Genomic DNA, 21,840 nt, shown 5'->3' with positions numbered 1-21,840 from the left:
TCGTGCTGAACTGTAAAACAGGAAGTGAATCGTCGACCCACCGACCTGACCCCAACAGTCCAAGTGTGAGTGTTTTGGATTGGGATGAATATCCTACCACATAAAAGGTATTGTCAAAGTTATATTGCTTCAAACGAAACTAATGCAATATTGCCAGTAACTTGATGTAATTCTTGTTGTTTTATTCATTTGTACAACTTGTGTTGATCTTTTTCACGAGTTGCCGAGTGACAGTGCCAGTGTCACTGTTACTTATCATATACAATACTGACCGGTAATTCCGCGCACCTAAGCACATTGATCGCAACACGGCAACTAACGTCTCTTATTTCTTGTGGTTTACGTGACTAAACATGCTGGTATGCATCATATTTACCTAGAAATATAAGTTTTATTGACGACTATACGATTCTAACGTTGCATTATGCGGTTGACCTTACCGCCGTTCTGACCTCATCGCTTGCTGTCCGGTAATTCTGCGCAGCAACTCATGCGCATAACATCCAGCTGGAGATCCGAAGTATGGAACTGATTATTTTCAAAAATCTCTTCATCAATGTAAGGAAGATTGTTTCATATTAAATCCAATTATGAATAATGAAGAAAAAGTTTTAAAAGTCTGAAGAAAACGAATTTTCATAAAACTGTCAATTACTGTTATTTACTTACCTTTAGTGATTAAACGCCAGTCCGTTGTAGAAATGTCCCGATTTCAAGTGTGACTGTGGTAGCAGACAATGTTTACCTTCGATACGGAAGTACGCTATTGCAGCTGCATGATAGAATTTATCGGACTGGCTTGTATCTGGTCTCATGGGTGATATTGCGGCCGAATATTGCTGGAATATTGCTAAAAGCGGCATAAAACTAAACTCACTCACTTACTATACTATACATGGGTACAAATGTGTAAAACCCATATCTGGTGTCCCCGGATATTGCTGGATATTGCTAAAAGCGGCATAAAACTAAACTCACTCACTTACTATACAATACATTGATTTACGTCTTCTGTATTGCAAAACATTTGATTTGTGTCATTACAAGTTTTATTGATGTGAAAACGTGTAAGTAATAACAAACTGTCCAAGAACCCAAGAACTAGATATGGGAATTCTTTTGTTTCCTATAAATAGCAGTATATGCATAGTGCCCCCAGAAGTTAATGTATCTCCCCTTCAGTATCATTCCGTGCTTGTGAAATTTGAAAACAAATGATTCAGGGTTGTGATTCACAAGTGAAAAAAGAGAACAGTGTAGCAGCGACAGGTAGACAGGAGTTTACTAATTTGGTCAGGTAGAAAAGGATTTAGGTCAGTCATAGTTAACATGAAAAATGTATGGTTTTGTGGTTCATTAATGAATCTGTCTCCAAGAATGTGTTGCCCATTTCAGTTGGCATGTACGGACAAAGAAGAACATCGAGAGAGTTCCGTAAAGATGAAGAGAAAGCTGCTGAAGAGGAGAAAGAGAGGCTGAGGAAGATTGCTCTTGCAGTAAGAATCAATTTTCATCACAGATAGCATAAAAGTACCACACGGTATCACGGTGGTGGCGCATGGTCCTGTGCAGAGAGCTCAGGTCACAAATCAGTTGAAGTTCAGCAACGTCGAGCTCGGACAATCCTTGGATGGGTGACCGTGTTTGACTCCTGAGAGTTTCTAGGACTTCAGTCCTGCCCCACAACGAAGCACATGTGATGCATGTGGTCTCATCTTAGGCAAGTGAGTTTGTTCAAATTGCCTCTGTTCACCCAGCAGAAAATGGGTACCTGGTTGGATAAAGTCATGTGACTATAACCTTTTTAGCCTAACAGGCAGCTTGGGTTATCTGGGGTAATAAGAATCAGATTCTGATTAAGCCCCGCGAGCAATCACTTGGTGTTTGGAGACTGTGCGCTATAGAAGATGACTTATTATTATTATTATCAGTTATATTTCAGGTCTTCAAATTGTGGAGACGCTGAAGACCCCAGTTCTATTTCCCACTTGGGTACAATGTGTGCAGTGGTGTGAAGCCCATTTCTGGTGTCCCCTGCCGTGATATTGCTGGAATATTGCTAAAAGTGGCGTGAAACCATACTCACTCACTCAAATTGAGAAAGTAGTAATTAAAGTAGCAATTAGATATGCAGATTTACATGACTTAATTACACCAGGATCTGCAAAAATGTTTCATTACAGATTTGTCCCTGTTTGGTCTGTCAGTGTTATTAGATTGGTTTCTGGGACTCTGGAAAGAAACGATTCTCAAAATTTCAAGCTCTTCTTCTTGTCTGCATGGAATGGGATGTGACAAGACATAGAGTATTCACAACCTCACTGTGTAAGCTCCAGTCCTACTAGATTTAGACCGCCTCCGTGGTGTAGTGGTTAGAGCGTCTGCCCGGAGAGTGGAAGGTTGCAGGTTCGATCCCCGGCCGCGTCATACCAAAAGACGTTAAAATTTGGTACTTGTTGGTCCCTGTCTGGCGCTCGGCATTAATGGGTACAATAAGGACTGGTCAGCTCGGAGTCAGTATAATGTGTCTGAGTGGGGTATTCATGCTTCACTGCGGCATGGTATCTCAGTGGGCTAGCACTATAAAACCAGCTTCAGTCTGGGCTAGTACAAGCAGCTACACATACACATGCATGCACGTCGTCATATGAGCGAAATATTCTCAAGCCCGACGTAAAACCCAATTTCACCTCACCTCACCTCACCTACTAGATTTAGAGTTGTGATATCAATAATTTTAGAACTTCTGTAAATATGTTTTTCATTTAAAAAAAATATGCCACTCTGTGTTTTTCATTACGATGAAAAAGTGTAATGATCATGATGTGTCTAGGCATATTGTTTGATCGTTTTCATGGTTATCCGCCGTCCATCCGTCCCAAGTGATTTGTTTCCAGAGAGTAACTAAAAAAACGTTCAATATTTTTCAACTTAAATTGGTAGATATATCAAGCAGAATCTAAAGTGGTGCCTTTTGATATTTACAGATTTTTGTCTTTTCTATTTTTCTCGGTTGCCATGGAAATGTTGTGGACTTGGTCTCAAAAGGGAGGGATGGGCTTCGTTTCCGGAGCACAACTTGAAAACTGGTCAATATTTTTCAACAAAAATTGGTAGATATATGAAACAGAACCTAAAGTGGTGCCATTTGCTATTTGCAGATTTTTGGCATTTTAAATTTTCTTAGTTTGATTTGGACTTAGTCTCAATAGGGAGGTGTGGGTTTTGTTTCCGGAGCATAACTTGAAAACCTTTCATTATCTTTCAGCAAAACTTGGCAGATATATGAGACAGATCCCAAAGTGGTGCCTTTTGCTATTTGCAGATTTTTGGCATTATATTTTTTATGATTTGCATGGAAATGATTTGGACTTAGTAAAAATAACAAGTTGGACTTAAGTAACTGTCAGATGATTTGTTCTTTCAAATTTGTGGGGGAATTTGTCATCTTCTGATGACTCTTGTTCAAATGAGAAGAATTTCTATGACAAACTGTATTTACTTCAGGACCACAAGGGTACAATGTGTGAAGCCCATTTCTGGTGTCCCCCGCTGTGATATTGCTGGAATTTTTCTAAAAGCGGTGTAAAACTCACTCACTCATTTATTTCAGGAGCAAGAAGCGAGAACAGATTTGCTCCGAAAACGAGCAAAGTCTCGTATTGAGCATGCCCCTTCGGATCAGATAGAAGATGGACCCGTAGCGGGAGCTGGGGAGCTACAGGGAGGTGAAGAGGCTGAGTCTACAGCTGTGTTAGAGGCTGAGTCTACAGCTGTGTTAGGGGCTGATCACCAGCCACGACACATCAACTTCTTCAAGGAAATAGAAGATGGGGTAAGCTTAGTAATTATTTGTATTGCTGTCAGTGTCAGATCGCTGTGGGTTTGTGTAGTCATTAGGCCTTTGACTCATCACGGCAAAGGCATGTATGTGTGCAACATGTGCTGGTCATAAATAAAAAGGGAACAATATGGATCTGGTGCTGACTTGGTTCATTATACACTCATGGAAAAAAATAAAGGAACATATAAAAGGACATGTCTTCCTTTATGCTTTTCCGGCTTTTCACCCACGGTGCAAAACAGCATGCGAGGAAACCTGGAAAAGAATACAGGCACACGATTGCATTCATGCGTTCCCTTATTTGTAGTGTTGGAAATTGGTTAAAATCTCATAATTGATGATTGGTTCATTACAACCGATCAATCATCGAAAATAATTGGTTAGCGTCATTTATCAGATTTTCCTGGTTAATTTTGTTTGCACAAAAACATAAAGAAAAAACATGTAGTTCTTTGGGTTCTTTTTTTTGCAATTTGGTCATCTTTAAAGGATGACTAGTATGTTAGGAACATAAATTTCTTGGGGGTTCTTTAAGATAAATTCAATCATGACTTGGGCGAGCTTGTAGTGTTCATGAAATGTAACTGACAAAACCAACCGTGTGAAAGACATTGATAATGCAACAAGTGTTCCAGAATTGTTTGTGTTCGATTATGAGAAAACATGATCGATTGCTTGGTCGTTTATTCACTTCGACCAATCTTCGATTATCTCAGTTAATCGGACCACCACTACGTATTGGTTTCCATGAGTATATGTCAGCAGTCATAGATGGGGTGAATCCAGGGCCTAGATTTTCGAAGCTCTCTTAGCACTAAGATAGTTGTAAGTGCCATACATTAACATTAACTTACGACCCTCTTAGCACTAAGATAGTTGTAAGTGGCATACATTAACATTAACTTACGACCCTCTTAGCACTAAGATAGTTGTAAGTGGCATACATTAACATTAACTTACGACCCTCTTAGCACTAAGATAGTTGTAAGTGCCATACATTAACATTAACTTACGACCCTCTTAGCACTAAGATAGTTGTAAGTGCCATACATTAACATTAACTTACGACCCTCTTAGCACTAAGATAGTTGTAAGTGCCATACATTAACATTAACTTACGACCCTCTTAGCACTAAGAGAGCTTCGAAAATCTAGGCCCTGGCTTACAAAATCAATCACTGGATTGTCTGGTCCAGACTGACTATTTATAAGCTACTAATACATAGCTGGAATATTGCTGAGTGCCATGTTAAACAGAATCCAAAGACCCAGTTTTATACTGTACTTAAGTGCCATGTGTGACAACCACTCCTTGAATCTTCCTTAACAAGGACTTAAATTTGAACCTGACCTGGCCCCAATTTCTCGGAACAAACTTAAGTTTTTACTCAAATCTCAAACTGAGTTCACAATTTGGAACAGCTGAATTTTGAACTTTACTGCATTTTTAAAATATAAAAGCCCAAACAACTTAAGTAATCTATCCACCAAACTCAAATTATCTTCTATAGTTCGAGTTTAATACCGATTTCAGTTCATTCTGTGAAATGCATTTCCTGTGTTTTCTCAAATTTGAGTAAAAACTCGAACTTAAGTCAAAACTCAGACTTAAGTTTGTTTCGAGTAATCGGGGCCTGAACACTATTGAACAGGGCTTAAAATTACTTGTAGAGATGCATGGTATTTCTTGTTTAAATGATCAGAAATACTAATGATTATGTATTACAATATGCTTGGAAGTGAGTATATTAAGTTTTTCAAAATCATGGATTTTTCTCCTTTATGGTTAAGTTTACATAAGTGAGTACATATAATGTAGGTCTTCCACACCATAGCTGTTGCCAATGAAAGCCAGACAGAGAAACCTCAGTGGGGAAGTCGGATGTATCGGTCAATTTTTTATTCAAGTTAATAAAAACTATATATGAAAGAAGGTATGCAGTAAATTGTTGGCATACTTATCAAACTAAATAAACACAAAAGTCAGACCAGCTCCCATAACTATTATCATATTGAAAAGTGTGAAGGTTCTAAGACGTTTGATTCCCCACATGGGTACAATGTGTGAAACCCATTTCTTGTGTCCCCTCCGTGATATTGTTGGAATGTCGCTAAAAGCGGCGTAAACCCATACTCACTCATTCGCTTGTATGTACCATTTTCTCCCTTGTGCTGTCATCAGATGAAGAAGCATGGTAAAAATGCAGACCATGAGGCGGAGAAGAAGGCTGAGAAGGAGAAGTGGGAGAAGAGCATCGGCTTGCTGACATACCTGGGTCAGAGCGCAGTGGAGACTCAGGGTAAGTCACAGTGTAGGGAAAGATACCTGTCCGGTCTGTCAGAATCTTGTATGAGAACTAACGGCATGTAGTGCATACACAGTGGTTAATGTTTAAGGCCTCTTCCAAAACCAGTTTCACTGCTGTACCCGATGTCAATGAGTGTAGACACAAAAAACGTGTGTGGACCTTTTGGTTTACTTTTGTGTTTACAAAATGAACGCCGTCGGTTCCAAATGAATTCCCGTGCTTCAAATACTCAATAACACCCAGAAATTGGCCAACACATGATGTTTATCTCCTAAATGAAGCGCATTAACTGTACGTACACCACCCCTATATTCATTGATATTTGCAAAAAATACTTGTTTGTCTTCTGTCTGCATAGAACTCCAGCACATGGCACCATTTTGTGTGTTAGACATCCCTTCAAACCACTCTGACATTCTTAAAAAAGGGGCGGTGGGGTAGCGTAGTATTTAAAGTGTTAGCTTATCATGCCAAAGGCTCAGTTTTGATTCCCAATGCGTGAAGCCCTGGTGTGATCCGCCATGATATTGCTCAGGGCTCCAGATAAGGGCCGTATCGGCGTATGTACGGATATAAAATATGCACGATACGGTGGGAAATAATTTAAGCGTAGCGAATCACGCACCACAGCAATGGTAATGCGGTCTTAGAATCATTTACAGACGTATTTATCTGAAAAAGTATTGTTTCATTGTTTATTGACCTGTTTACACAAGAGTAGCAATGTTGTGGTGCATATATGAAACGAAACAAAAGGTTACTAATACTCCATTAAATTCCATTCAGTACTCTAAATGTACTTTTATTGTTTTCCAGTACTCCTATATTAAAAAAAATAAGGAGTACATACTCCTGATCATGAAAAATTATCTGGAGCCCTGTTGCTGGAATATTAGTAAAAACAGCGGAGAACTAAACTCACTCACTAGTTAAAAAATTTCTGAAGCCTACTTCTGGTGTCCCCAGGTGTGATATTGCTGGAATATTGCTAAAAGTGTGAAACCTCAGTCACACACTCACTCACTCTACAATAATTTGTCTCAGAGTCTTCCCCCTGGTATCTGGTGCCACAGAAGAGGAAGCGGAAGAAAGATGACGAGGAAGAGGAGGAGGAAGAAGAAAAGAAATTTGATTTGAAGTAAGGGAAATGCTTAAATGTGCCGTGATATAACTGTGATACTTATGACGCTAGGACGAAAACATTATTCGAGAACTGACTGTTTTCAGCATGACCAGAAACGGGGATAGTGTTGCTTTTGATACAAATAGAACACAGTATCTATCCTCTATTATCCCTTCTAAGATGCTTCGGTGAAAAGTCAAAGGCGCTGACAGTACTTTATCAGGCGATAATATGCACTTTTTGCATTACATCACAATGTATTGGCGTCACTGCGCCATTCCAGTCTGCCCCCTCGTAATAGAACACTTTTGCATTAGCGACGTCTTGATGCATGTCAGTTGTCATCGCCTCGTACAGCCTCCTACAGTAAACTACTCTGTTGCATCCTGTTTCTTGGTATGCAGTTGCTTCACACAGATAATATCACTGGTGGATTCATTTCGTTTATGTTTTCCGACGGTTAAAATCTCTCAATTCGACTCACAAGTTTTCAGCAACACGGTAACGTTCCCACAATGTAATCGTGGAATGTCGCTTGACTACTCAGCTTCATCTGGATGTACTGATCTAAACTTACATTGGTAGTAGAAATGCGAGGTTCATATTGCCCCATATGGTCTACGTTAATCACAGATGTAATTAGAATGAATTAGAGAAGATATTTAATCTGAACGTAAACCGTCATCAAACTGTTTATCATTTGTTTTTTCTGGTAACATTCTGGTAAGAACTTCTTTCTTTAACCAGGTCAATGAAGGAACGCAAAAGACAGGAACACCTTGACCCTATGAACAAGATGAAAGAATATGTCCACAAGAAAAAACACAAGCACCACAAAGAAAAGGTGAGAACAGCTTTGTCAGTAAACTGTTTACAGCACAAACTACTGGTTCACTGATAATGTTTCCCATACTGACCGTTTCCTGCAATTATGGCTCATGTGCAGATAGCCAAACAGTCCTGCATCTTGAAACAGTGATCAAGACCCAGTTTAATACTGTACTTAAGTGCCATGTGTGACCACCACTCCCCTTGAATCTTCCTTAACAAGGACTTAAATTTGAAACCTGACCTGGCCCTCAATTTCTAAACAAACTTAAGTTTTACTCAAATCTCAAACTGAGTCTCACAATTTGGAATAGCTGAAGCCTTTGAACTTTACTGCATTTTTAAAATATAAAAGCCCAAACAACTTAAGTAATCTATCCACCAAACTCAAATTATCTTCCATAGTTCGAGTTTAATACCGATTTCAGCGGTTCATTCTGTGAAATGCATTTCCTGTGTTTTCTCAAATTTGAGTAAACTCTGAACTTAAGTCAAAACTCAGACTTAAGTTTGTTTCGAGAAATCGGGTCTGAACACTAATATTGAACAGGGCTTTAAAATTATTTTGTAGAGATGCATGGTATTTCTTGTTTAAATGATCAGAGATACTAATGATTATGTAATTACAATATGCTTGGGAAGTGAGTATAGTAAGTTTTTCAAAATCATGGATTTTTCTCTTTATGGTTAAGTTTACATAGTGAGTACATATAATGGTAGGTCTTCCACACCATAGTTGCTGCCAATGAAAGCCAGACAGAGAACCTCAGTGGGGAAGTCGGATGTATCGGGCCAAGCTTTTTATTCAAGTTAATAAAAACTATTATATATGAAAGAAGGTATGCAGTAAATTGTTGGCATAATTTATCAAACTAAATAAACACAAAAGTCAGACCAGCTCCCATAACTATTATCATATTGAAAAGTGTGAAGGTTCTAAGACGCTTTGATTCCCCACATGGGTACAATGTGTGAAACCCATTCTTGTGTCCCTCCGCGTGATATTGTTGGAATGTCGCTTCAAAGCTGCGCAACCCATACTCTCTCACTCGCTTGTATGTACCCATTTTCTCCCTATTGCTGTCATCAGATGAAGGAAGCATGGTAAAATGCAGACCATGAGGCGGAGAAGAAGGCTGAGAAGGAGAAGTGGGAGAAGAGCATCGGCTTGCTGACATACCTGGGTCAGAGCGCGGTGGAGACTCAGGTAAGTCACAGTGTAGGGGAAAGATACCTGGCGGGTCTGTCAGAATCTTGTATGAGAACTTACGGCATGTAGTGCATACACAGTGGTTAATGTTTAAGGCCTCTTCCAAAACCATCCACCCCACCCCACCCCACCCTTGTAAAGGCCTAAAAACCGAATGCTTATTATGTACCCATTCTATGAAACATTCCTGATTGTAAACCAAAAGTCACTTTAATCTTGATTGGTTGAAAACGCGATCAAATGGTGGTATTCTTATCCCGGAAAATCGCGAGCTGCATTAATACATACAAACATCGCGCACACCATTGTATTGTTACGTGCGCCAGCTGTGATGATGTCATTAAAATCATATTGTGACGAATAATAACGCTCACACAAATGAGCAGTTCCAGACGCTTCATGGCATAAGGAGATACAGCCGAACGCACGCTGATGACATTTCACCGCTGCACCCGTACTTGATGTCACTGAGTACAGACACAAAAACGTATGTGTGGACCTTTTGGTTTACTTTTGTGTTTACATAAAATAAACGCCGCCGGTTCCAAATGAATTCCTGTGCTTCAAATACTCAATAACAACCCAGAAATTGGCCAACACATGATGTTTATCTCTTTAAATGTGAAGAAGCGCATTAACTGTAACGTACACTCCACTCCTATATTCATTGATATTTTTGCAAAGAAAAACTAGTTTGTCTTCTGTTTGCATATCACTCCAGCACTTTATGGCACCATTTTGTGTGTTAGACATCCCTTCCAACCATTGTGGGGGTAGCTTTGTAGTTAAAGTGTTAGCTTATCATGTGAGAGCCCTGAGGTGTGACCCCCATGATATTGCTGGAATATTGGTAAAAACAGCGGAGAACTACTTCACTGGTGTCCCCAGGTGTGATATTACTGGAATATTGCTAAAAGTGTGAAACCTTGCTAACACACTCACTCACTCTACAATAATGTGTCTCAGAGTCTTCCCCCTGGTATCTGGTGCCACAGAAGAGGAAGCGGAAGAAAGATGACGAGGAAGAGGAGGAGGAAGAAGAAAAGAAATTTGATTTGAAGTGAGGGAAATGCTTAAATGTGCCGTGATATAGCTGTGATACTTATGATGCTAGGACGAAAACATTACTCGAGAACTGACTGTGTTTTCAGCATGACCAGAAACGGGGATAGTGTTGCTTGTGATACAAATAGAACACAGTATCTATCCTCTATTATCCCTTCTAAGATGCTTCGGTGAAAAGTCAAAGGCGTCGACAGTACTTTATCAGACGATAATGTGCACTTTTTGCATTACATCACAATGTATTGGCGTCACTGCGCCATTCCAGTCTGCCCCCTCGTAATCGAACACTTTTGCATTAGCAACGTGTTGATGCATGTCAGTTGTCATCGCCTCGTACAGCCTCCTACAGTAAACTACTCTGTTGCATCCCGTTTCTTGGTGTGCAGTTGCATCACACAGATAACATCACTGGTGGATTCATTACGTTTATGTTTTCCGACGGTTAAAATCTCCCAATTCGACTCACAAGTTTTCAGCAGCACGGTAACGTTCCCACAATGTAATCGTGGAATGTCGCTTGACTACTCAGCTTCATCTGGATGTACTGATCTAAACTTACATTGGTAGTAGAAATGTGACGTTCATATTGCCCCATATGGTCTACGTTAATCACAGATGTTAATTTAGAGAAGATATTTAATCCGAACGTAAACCGTCATCAAACTGTTTATCATTTGTTTTTTCTGGTAACATTCTGGTAAAGACTTCTTTCTTTAACCAGGTCAATGAAGGAACGCAAACGACAGGAACACCTGGACCCTATGAACAAGATGAAAGAATATGTCCACAAGAAAAAACACAAGCACCACAAAGAAAAGGTGAGAACAGCTTTGTCAGTAAACTGTTTACATCACAAACTACTGGTTCACGGATAATGTTTCCCATACTGACCGTTTCCTGCAATTATGGTTCATGTGCAGATAGCCAAACAGTCCTGCATCTTGAAACAGTGATCTGTTGTCTCATATGCAGCAATTCACAGTGCAGAGTTGTGTCCCCTCTTGTGGCAGGATCTGCTGAGTTCTAATCCCAGATTTAGCCTGATTATTATGTTCGTCTGTCAGCACCCTTGGGTTTTTGTGCTGCTTACTACATGTCCCCAAACCTGAGACTATCTTCCCATGCTATGACATTATTGACCTACTTACACAGGAGGGGCGGTGGGGTAGCCTAATGGTTAAAGCGTCGGCTCATCACGCTGACGACCCGGGTTCGAATCCCCACATGGGCACAATGTGTGAAGCCCATTTATGGTGTCCCCCGCCGTGATATTGCTGGAATATTGCTAAAAGCGGCGTAAAACCCAACTCACTCACTCACTCACTTACACAGGTTAGCTCTTTCAAGTAATATCCAGGTTACATAAAAGTGTTGTTATGTCTACTTGTTTTATTCCATAATAAAATGACAAAGGAAACTTTAAGAAACAGGTAACAAGTTCACCTTTTCAGTCAATATTTTTCTTTATCTGACTGGCTTAGGTTTGGGGAAGTCCACTTCCAATAATTCTCATTCTGACAATATTTCTTCCTGTTGAATACCTGCTTTTAAAACTTTGCATTATATAATCTTTATATCATGGTGGTGAACTTAAAGGTCACATGCAACCAAAAAATCAAACATAATTAAAACACAATTATCACTTATCCATGACATATAATATACATTGTTGGTTATGAAAAAACATATAAACAAAATTATAAGCGTACAATCGCGTTATTTTTCAACTTTATAAGTTGAATTTGCATTTTTGACGATTTGTTTCGGTAAGTCCATACCGAAAGGTATCAGAATCTGCAAAGTTGTGTTTTACGTTGCATGTGACCTTTAAAGGGTAAATATGTCTGAAAAATACAAGTATTTCATCTCAAATTATGATACATATTTGGTATTGATAGTTTTCTTTTGGAATTTGGTATCTTTTTACACCTTTGGGTCCAGCCATTTGAGTATTTTCCCACTAATTGGCAGGCATTTTGTAAGGTAATAATTAAATGTTGTTTAAGGTGACTAGTACAGGGGTGGAAATAACCCATTGCCCGACGCCCGAGTCCAGTGTTTTTTTCTGTCGGGCAAGCAAATTTGTATATCACGCTACATCGATGTCCAGTTGACTTTCCAATATTAATTATGTTGTTTATTTAAAAATCAACAAGAAAACGGCCGGTATGGTGGAAAAATTATCAGGGCAAGTGATTTTACATGTGCCACTGTACCGGAGTACACTAGCAATATTAAAATTATTTCCACCCCTGTAGTAATTAGTCTCTGTTCGTGTCCTGCCCAAGTGTAAAACGTGTTGTATAAACTCACAACAGATAAATAATGTCTAATCAACAATAAGTGAGATGTAGAGCTATCTTATGCATGTATTGGAAAATGGAAATTGATATTGGGTATCAGTAATTCTGCTCAGGTACGTTAACATGACTACACAATGCCATTATGAAAGTGGTCAAATGTAACATATGTTATATTTGGGATTACATTTTCTCAGTAAAGTACAGATTCCTGTACTTATGTTGGGTTGAGTCCCATCCGGGATTGAACCCATGCCCTCAGAGTCAGGCACCTAATTGATCAGCACACCCCTTCCCACCACATGTATATAATTGACCTCCCTTAGTGACCGCATATACTAATCTAATATGTGTATACAAAATTAATGCCCTCCCCAGCCCTCTGCATGTCAGAACAATATGGGTGCTCCCCCAAAATTTAATAAAATAAATATAAAATAAATAAATAAATAAATAAATAAATAAATAAATAAATAAATAAATAAAATAAATAAATAAAATAAAGAAAAATAAAATAAAATAAAATAAAAAAATAAATAAAATCATTATCATCAACCCCTAGCCATAAATTATTAACAGTCCCTTATCTGAGCCTGACAAAATTACACATACAAAACATGGCTGTATCAGTACAAGGGAGATAACTGTACAAGAACTCTCGCTCAATTTGAATAAACTTGAGTCTCTTCTTTAAGAAGCTAAACACGTTTACAAAAACTAGTACTGGAGAAAGTATTATGTTAGCATTGTTTAATTTATAACATTTTTGATTTAACTAGCTGATTTAACTTAAAATTCATTATATTTTACACATCTTTAGACCTTTTAAGTCCGAAAATGTGTCAAATATAAATTTACTTTCAACATACTTAACTGACTGACTGACTGAGTTTGGTTTTACGCCGCTTTTAGCAATATTCCAGCAACATCAGGGCGGGGGACACCACAAATGGGCTTCACACATTATACCCATGTGGGGATTCGAACCTGGGTCTTTGGCGTGATGAGCCAACGCTTTAACCATTAGGCTACCCCACCGCCCCTCATACTTAACAGAATATTGAAGTTATGTACACAGAACCAATATTGTTGGACCACAGAACAATCACACGGTTACGACTCTTGTGACCTCACTAACAACAGCTCCAGTGGAACAACTGCTTTTATCACAGCATTTAACAACATTCACTCAGACCAAATATCACTGTTTTCAGAAACACAAGCACCACAGCAAGGTCAAGGACCACCACAGCAGGGTCAAGGACAGCAAGGTCAAGGATCACAAACACAAGAAGGGCTCCAGTCAAGGCAGTTCCAGTAAGACGATGGAGCAGCTACGTGCAGCGCGGTTGCGGAGGGAGGGGGATGAGAGGAAGAAGACACAGATGCTGATGGCAAGGTTACGTGGAGACGCACCAGCCGAACCTGTGGAAGAACCTGTTGGTGATCGACAACGGAAATATAACTCTCAGTATAACCCAGAGTCTGTGCGGCAGCCGAAGAAGAAATTCAGACCATCTGATGTGTATGTCTAAGTGACAGATTAGTGTTTGATGGATGCTTGACAGAGACATGCTCAGTGGAAGTATTCTTCAGTTGGAGGAGATTGTTTGTGTGCATGAGTGAGTGAGTGAGTGATGCTGGTCGTCATTAATATCACTTTGATTTAAACAATGAGTTTGAATTGGTCCTAGAGGATCGTAATGCACAACTCAGAACAGTGTGTGAATTTGTGTCTGCATGCATTTGTGTGTTTGTGTGTGTGCATGCATGTGCCTGTGGGTATTTTAAAGAGTTTATGAGTGTGTGTGTTTGCGTATCGAATGTTTTGGTACAGTACACATAATCTGTACATCACCACAAATTTATTTTGGGGGCAATTGTATTTCTGTGACAGTGAGCATTTCTGTTTGATCCCATGCAAATATTTCTATCAGCCTAAGTAACCAACATGTTTATCTTTTGGAAACACTTGTTGTTGCAGCTTATTATTTGTTGGTCTTTTTTTATCTCAGATTTGAGAATAATTTCTACTGACATCAGTTACACACATGTAAAACATTTAGAAATTGTAAATAAAAATGAACTGACCTGCTGGGTTTATGTTACCTGAAACACTGGTGTGTGTTTTTGAATTGATCATGTTGATGGGGTACTGACAGTTGGTGGTGATATATATAGTAGGAGACAGTACATTTGGTGGGTGGGCTGTCTAAGGCTCCAGGCTAGTAATCCAGCGAGCTTTAGGTGCTGGATCGAGCCCACCTGTGACCGGGTGTAAAAACCTTGGAGTCAACTTTGTGTGCAGACTCTTTCAGTGTTGTCACAACCCCTAGTGTACAGTACACAACCCTGTGCACTTACAAGAACCCACGAATCCGTTGGTAGATGACCAGATGGTGGCCACATGAATACGTACAAACACCCAGTTGCGGGTACAGCAACGTGCAGTGAACTTTGACAAAGTACTGTGACTATGTGTCCCAGTCAACCCAGCTGTGAATGGGTACCTCGTACGGATGGGAAAGTTGCAATAACTTGGTGCGCCTCGTGGCTGCAAGAGTTATATGGTCTCCAGGGAGGTGATATTGATAATACCACGTGCCGTTGAGATTGACATCCACAGATCGCGGGGAAAAAATAGTACCTTGAGCATGTACTAGTTGCGTGGATATGTGCGCTATATAAATGCCATAATATATATTTTGACCATTTGACAACGTTGATTGTTATAAGGACTGGAAATGTTTATATTAAAATAATGAAAAGCAACTGAATAGCAAAAACTATTAAACTTGCAGACAGTACAGATATACATTAATGCAGATTTATTTCAATTTTTTTTTTTGAGATTACGAATCCCAATGTACAAAATGCATCACAAGTGCACACATGGGGATCTATACTCCATGGTTGTACCCAGGTATTATTGTATGTTGTAAAGCAGTGTTGATTTTTCAGTAATGTTTGTCAAGTTCAGCATTTTTCTTCAGCTACGGTTACCCTACAAATGCTAAATCAGACTGCATAATGCTGTAAGATAAATTGACACATCAACTGAGTTAAGCCCAAACATACTTATGGTGTTGAAAGAAATTTCTTTTGAAGATTTAGATAATGCAAAATTAAGTATTGAGTAGATGCTGGTATTGCATTATGTCTGCTACTGAGGTATGTGAAAGTGGTACAACATTGACATATCATGGTGCTTAACATAATATTTCATGTCAATAACAGATTTCTGTTAAGCAGACACCATACATCTTTCCATCAGTAAAGAATAAGATGAAATTAAATCTGCATGTCATGATTTTGGTCCTCATGTTCAAGTTTGTTTCACCCATGAAGGTCCCGGTTAGAATATTGATCTTCAGTAACCCATGCTTGTCGTAAGAGGCGACTGACTAACGGGTGGTCAGACTCGCTGACTTGGTAGACACATGTCAACGGTTCCCAATTGCGCAGATCGATGCTCATGGTGTTGATCACTGGATTGTCTGGTCGAAAACTAAACACACTCACTCACTCACTCAAGTTTGTTTCTGGCATAACCCTAAGCCTCATATTACTGGGAAAATGGTTCAAATTTGCCCAAATACCTTTTTAGCTATTAACTGGTGCCTCTCAGTTTCCAGGTAGTTTGGAACTTGTAGTATGTTGTGGTCAGGGGCTTGAGTTTTGCACCCAATGAATCAGGCCACTGGTTCGGGATGTAGTAAATTATTTTATGTGTCCCCTTAATAAAGTGACTTTGTTAAAACGTCACCTCTGTTCATCCATGGTGTGAGAGAGAGAAGAGAAGAGACATGGCTTTTTGAGAAGAGGGGGGAAGGGAGGGAGGAGCACCCTCTTGGGAAAGGGAGGGGGTGCACACTTTATTTTCAGGAGAGTTTCAATGGTCATTTAATAAACTTTCAGGACCCCCGCTGGATCCGCCTATGCAAGGGACACCACAAATTTACCTCACTCATTGGACACATACGAGGAATCAGACCATATGCTGTGTTGAGCCATACTTTCCTTCCCATCTTCTTGTAATAATTGTGGGGAGGTGGGATAGCGTAATGGTTAAAGCGTTGGCTCGTCATGCGGAACACCAGGGTTCGATTCCCCACGTGAGGACAGTGTGTGAGACCAAATTCTGGTATACTCCGCCGTAATATTGATAAAAGCATCGTAAAACCATACTCTCTCACTTACACACTGACTTCTAATAATTGCGAAGCTCCCGGTGCTCTGTTTACAAATGGCATACGGGAAATATGAAGCTGCTTTTAGTAAATATGAAAGCCCCGGGAGCTACGTTGTCATGGGATGAAGGCAGACCATAATATCTCTGTGTTTATTATTGTTTCCTGCTGACGTGCATGCCGAAAGACCTGGTGTACGTTTTCAGAAATTAAGGGAAGAGATCGTAAAATATGTGACGTTTTACCGATCCGATTTAGATGATGTGCGAGTTATCCGTTCTTCCGTGAGCGAGTGATTTTAGTTTTACACCGCTTTTAGCAATATTCCAGCAATATCACGACGGGGGACACCAGAAATGGGCTTCAGACATTGTACCCATGTGGAGAATCGAACCCGGGCCTTAGGCATGACGGGAGAACGATTTGACCACTACGCTACCCCAACGCCCTAACCTTTCTTCCGCTTTTGACACCATTCCAGACAAATGGAATAATGATCTTTTCTCACAGGGAGTCGGTCAGTTCTAGTGACCTGGGGTGGACGCTGTGGTTTGTTTATACCGAGGGCGAGACTCGAAGGACCAACCACACCTTTATTCCCTAGAGCAGTTGGATAGCCGTGCATTATTTTGAACAATTTCTAAAAGCGAAATTAAACCAAATTCAGCTATGTTTCCTAAATACCGACCACCAAGCATGTTAACGAACAGAACCATCTTTCAGCGACATCTAGTGTGACGCAGCTTGGGGTCGAACACATATCTTGCTCTTGCTATGTTTGGCCGGGGAATTCACCCGATATCTGATAGTAGCTTGAGTATTACTTTAACAGTTAGACTGTGATTAAATATCCTAATAGTTAAACCAGATGTTCATATGATGCCATTTAGAAGTTTTTGTGTCGTATCCAAGTTTGGGGTAAATTAATGCCAAAGTGGTAGCTTAGTGGGTAAGCGTTCGCTCGTCACGCCGAGGACCCAGGTTCTATTCTTAACACGGGTACAATCTGTGAAGCCGATTTCTGGTCTCTCCGCCTTTATATTTCCTGAATACAGCTAAAAACGTCGGAAACCACTCTCATTTGGAAATGTGACAGTTTAGTACTTCCTTACCGCTCAATATGTTTACCACCTCCGTGGTGTAGTGGTTAGAGCGTCCGCCCGGAGAGCGGAAGGTCGCGGGTTCGATCCCCGGTCGCGTCATACCAAAACTATACGTCAAAATATGGTACTTGTTGGTCCCGGCCTGGCGCTCGGCATTAATGGGTACAACAAGGACTGGTCGAGTCAGTACAATGTGTCTGAGTGGGATATTCATGCTTCACTGCGCATGGTATCTCAGTGGGCTAGTACTATAAAACCAGCTTAAGTCTGGGCTAGTACAAGCAGCCGCACATGCACATACACACGCATGCACGCCGTCATATGAGCGAAATATTCTCAAGCACGACGTTAAAACCCAAGTTCACCTCACCTCACCTCGCCTCAAGATGTTTATTTCGTATAAAGGTGAGCAACAGTACCTCAAGTGCTATGGCACGTCATAAGTGTAAAGATTCGCTAACACTTCTATTCATGGTTTTGAGATAATAAACAAATAAAGGATCTTAATCCAAACGAAAATCAGCGGATCCTGGCAAGGAAAAGCACAACTCTCTGCAGCGCTTTCGACAACTGGAAACGTTGCTCTCGAATCATTTAAAAAGCGTCGTGACCTAATACACGAGACGTGAAGTGCGACACGTTGAGACCCTTACCGTACATTTACTACTCGCCAAAGTTAGTTGTACCAATGAAAGGAAAGCTTTGCTCGAGGACATTAAACTGAGTGAACTGAGGTTAAGAATTCACGGAAGGTATGAATATATTTATTACCTATTTAAACTTTACAGTACACAATATTCCACGGCTTTATCGTACAGCGAATGGCAATATTATCACTGGTTGACTTTGAATGAAGGGCCATTCCACTACGGTGCTTTGTGGGGCAAATCGGTGTTGGCTAGTTAATTTGCAGGCTGTGTCATTGTGAAGGGTTTATGTGTACTGGATAGAGGGATTAGCAGCTCAACTAACACATCACTCTCGCTTGGTAAGTAAAGTCTCGTTTAGAATATTAGAGTTTTAATCGTGTGTTGTCTTGATAAAAGCCGTGATTAAACTCACGTTTAAGTTTTGTCTGAATATTCCCGAAATGCTGATGAGATATATGTCTTGACGTAAAACTATGCGTTAAGTGTTGATATGTAGACCGGTCTATAGAACGGACGTGGTAATATGAACACACAATGTCATTTAGAAAGTGGTCAGATGTAACATATGTTATGTTTGGGGTTACTCTTTCTCAGTAAAGTACAGATTCTAGTACTTTCACTCACTCACTCACCAGATGAAAACTGGTATAGATCAGATCACATCGAATATTCCGGAACTTATGACCATCCTACATGAAAATTTAAAATCAGAAGAGTGAGTGAGTGAGTTTAGTTTTACGCCGCACTCGGCAATATTCCAGCTATATGGCGGCGGTCTGTAAATAATCGAGTCTGGTCCAAACATAGAATCAGAAGAATAAAACAAATATAATCAATTGAAGCCCCGAACAATATCAGCAGCTGAGGCAATCCCGACGTGCCAAATGCTTCTAGATTTTGATTCATTTTAAAGTTTTCTCGGAAGGCATCCTAGGGTCACCCACGTCCTCTTTGGTTCATAGGAGTAACATCCATTCTTCAAAAAACTGATCTTTAACCGTAGGAATAGAACAGAGCACGTTAAACAAACATACACTTTATCATGTAGATTGAATTTAGATGTACGGAGCTTAAGTCTGAGAAAGGTTCTTTATTTGTTTACTCTTCCACTGAAGCTAATAGGCCTACAAGTATATATTCCATCTACTTTTATTACTGGGTGATGCAGGTCAAGATTGTCTTCATTCACACGCACTATTTCACCGCCGCATATTTCAATTGGTTTATAACCGACTGGGTATCCCGTTCTCATGACTGAATATACTGCTCTATAAAAGTTAAACGCCCACAGCTGAAAGGTTATGTCTACCAATACCCACCAGCCAGGTTAACCGCAGTCATATGAACGAAACGACTGATCCTTAACTTCTGTTGAGTAGCATTCACAAGTGCAATACCCTGTTATCGACCATCAGTGTTCAGATTGATTGAGAGGTTCATTCTTGCGTCTTCAGAACCGGGTACGCCTGGTATGATATTTACAGAGAACACCTAATTGTGTTCAAAAGCAAGTTGGGGTCTTTGACCGAAGATCAAACAGACCGCCGTCTGGGGAAGTGATTAGTTTCTGTGTCTAATGAATCAATACTTTCCACTTTATTGTCATAATTGATATTTGTACATACAGGTGTTTAATTAATTTCTCCATGGAATCCTGGGATTGTCCACTTGTTGCCCTGCTCTCCCAGTTAGGTATTTATGGCGTCGATCATTATTACAAGACTGACAATAAAGTTGATGCCGTGATTGTTGCAGGCGCTCCCTGGTCTTGCTATTAAAAACATTCAGGTTGATCGTTGGTCTTACGACAGTTCCCAATGCAGACTTGGTCCCTTTGGCCGGGGTCATGATCCATGGTTTGTGCCATGATCCATATCTCCATCACCATATCACGTGACAATACTGTACCTCGATTGCAAGGTTACAAACGGCTATATCATGGCATTTCCTAGTTTCCTGGGGCGGTGGAGTAGCCTAAAGGTTAAAGCGTTCGCTCGTCACGCAGAAGACCCGGGTTCGATTCCCCACATGGGTACAAAGTGTGAAGTCCATTTCTGGTGACACCAGTCGTGATATTGCTGGAATATTGCTAAAAGTGGCGTAAAACCATACTCACCCAATCACTCCTAGTTTCCAAGTAAGTGACCGCCTCTTGGCACAGTGGCTAGAGTTGCTGCCCGGAGGGCAGTAGGATTGTTCGATCCCCGGCAGCGTCATACCAGAAGTCGTTAAACGTGGTATACGTGATACCCTGCCTGGTCGACTGGCAATCAGTAGCTATTATACTTGTCATAAACTCGAAATCGATTCCCAATATTGGTACTTGTGGTGTCCCTATGATGTTGCTGAAATACATGTATTGCTAAAAGCGGGGTAAAACTAAACTCACTCACTCACTCGCCCATAAACTTGAAGAAGACTCTAAACCAGTTTCACCTTACGTAGTAATCAAGGGTGGTCTCACGTTGTTTTACGCCATGGGTGCCGTTTTACAAAGAGGTTTTAGTGCTAAGATGCGATTACTTTCATACCTCAGATCAGTCGTAGGGCTAAGGTTGCTTTGTACAACCGGCCACATTCCCCAGAGCTATCTATCAGGTTTATGTATTAAATGTACGACCGTCTTAGCGCCGAGGTCGCTTAGTCGAATGGTCCGCTGTTCATTTAAGAGCTACCATTTTCGTAAAGCTATGCTGAGATAGAGGGAATTACGACCGTCTAAGCGCTAATATCGCTTTGTGGAGTAGGGCCCGATTGTCGTAAGTCTAAGTTAATGCATGGAGTTACCATCGACATAGATAGCTTTATAGAACGGGTCCCTGGCTCCAGGTCCATATGCGTTGTTTGTAAGACCTTGTAAGTGTCATGCACACAGCAGGGGGGTCGACTATAAGCCAATACCTACCCTGGATTATTACATAAAGACCCCCGTCTACAACACGTACATGTCTTAGCGTTCCCAGTCGTAACACAGCTACCAGTAACGGCGCTGGAACGTCACGGAATACCCGCACCGTTCACGTCGTTGACGATTCATCATTTTGCTCAACGTAAATCTGAATTAATCAGATCTCCAGTTACTATATTGGATGCCAGCATTAGCGCGGTTTGTTATAAAGTTCGATGACCCGTGTTGTCTGAGGCCCGTGTGGTGTGGTCCGAATGACTGCAATCAATCATTACGCAAATCGATTTCTCTGGGTAAACGATCGATTGTG

General features: G+C 40.4%; 1 protein-coding gene across 1 annotated transcript; it reads left to right on the top strand.

Moving 5' to 3' along the window:
- Window positions 1–69: 69 nt before the first annotated feature.
- On the top strand, window positions 70–14,773 carry LOC124276632 (leukocyte receptor cluster member 1 homolog). The gene is given in 8 exon segments (XM_046712294.1): window positions 70–107; window positions 1,396–1,432; window positions 1,434–1,496; window positions 3,614–3,835; window positions 6,027–6,144; window positions 7,198–7,291; window positions 8,024–8,120; window positions 13,894–14,773. Coding segments are annotated over 8 exon segments (975 nt in total). The 5' UTR covers window positions 70–84; the 3' UTR covers window positions 14,215–14,773.
- Window positions 14,774–21,840: the final 7,067 nt, after the last annotated feature.

This window comes from Haliotis rubra, unplaced genomic scaffold (assembly GCF_003918875.1).
Source record: "Haliotis rubra isolate DU_JTF1 unplaced genomic scaffold, ASM391887v1 Scf210, whole genome shotgun sequence".
In the NCBI taxonomy this organism is placed as follows: Eukaryota; Metazoa; Mollusca; class Gastropoda; order Lepetellida; family Haliotidae; genus Haliotis; species Haliotis rubra.
This window is presented reverse-complemented; position numbering and strand designations above follow the sequence as displayed.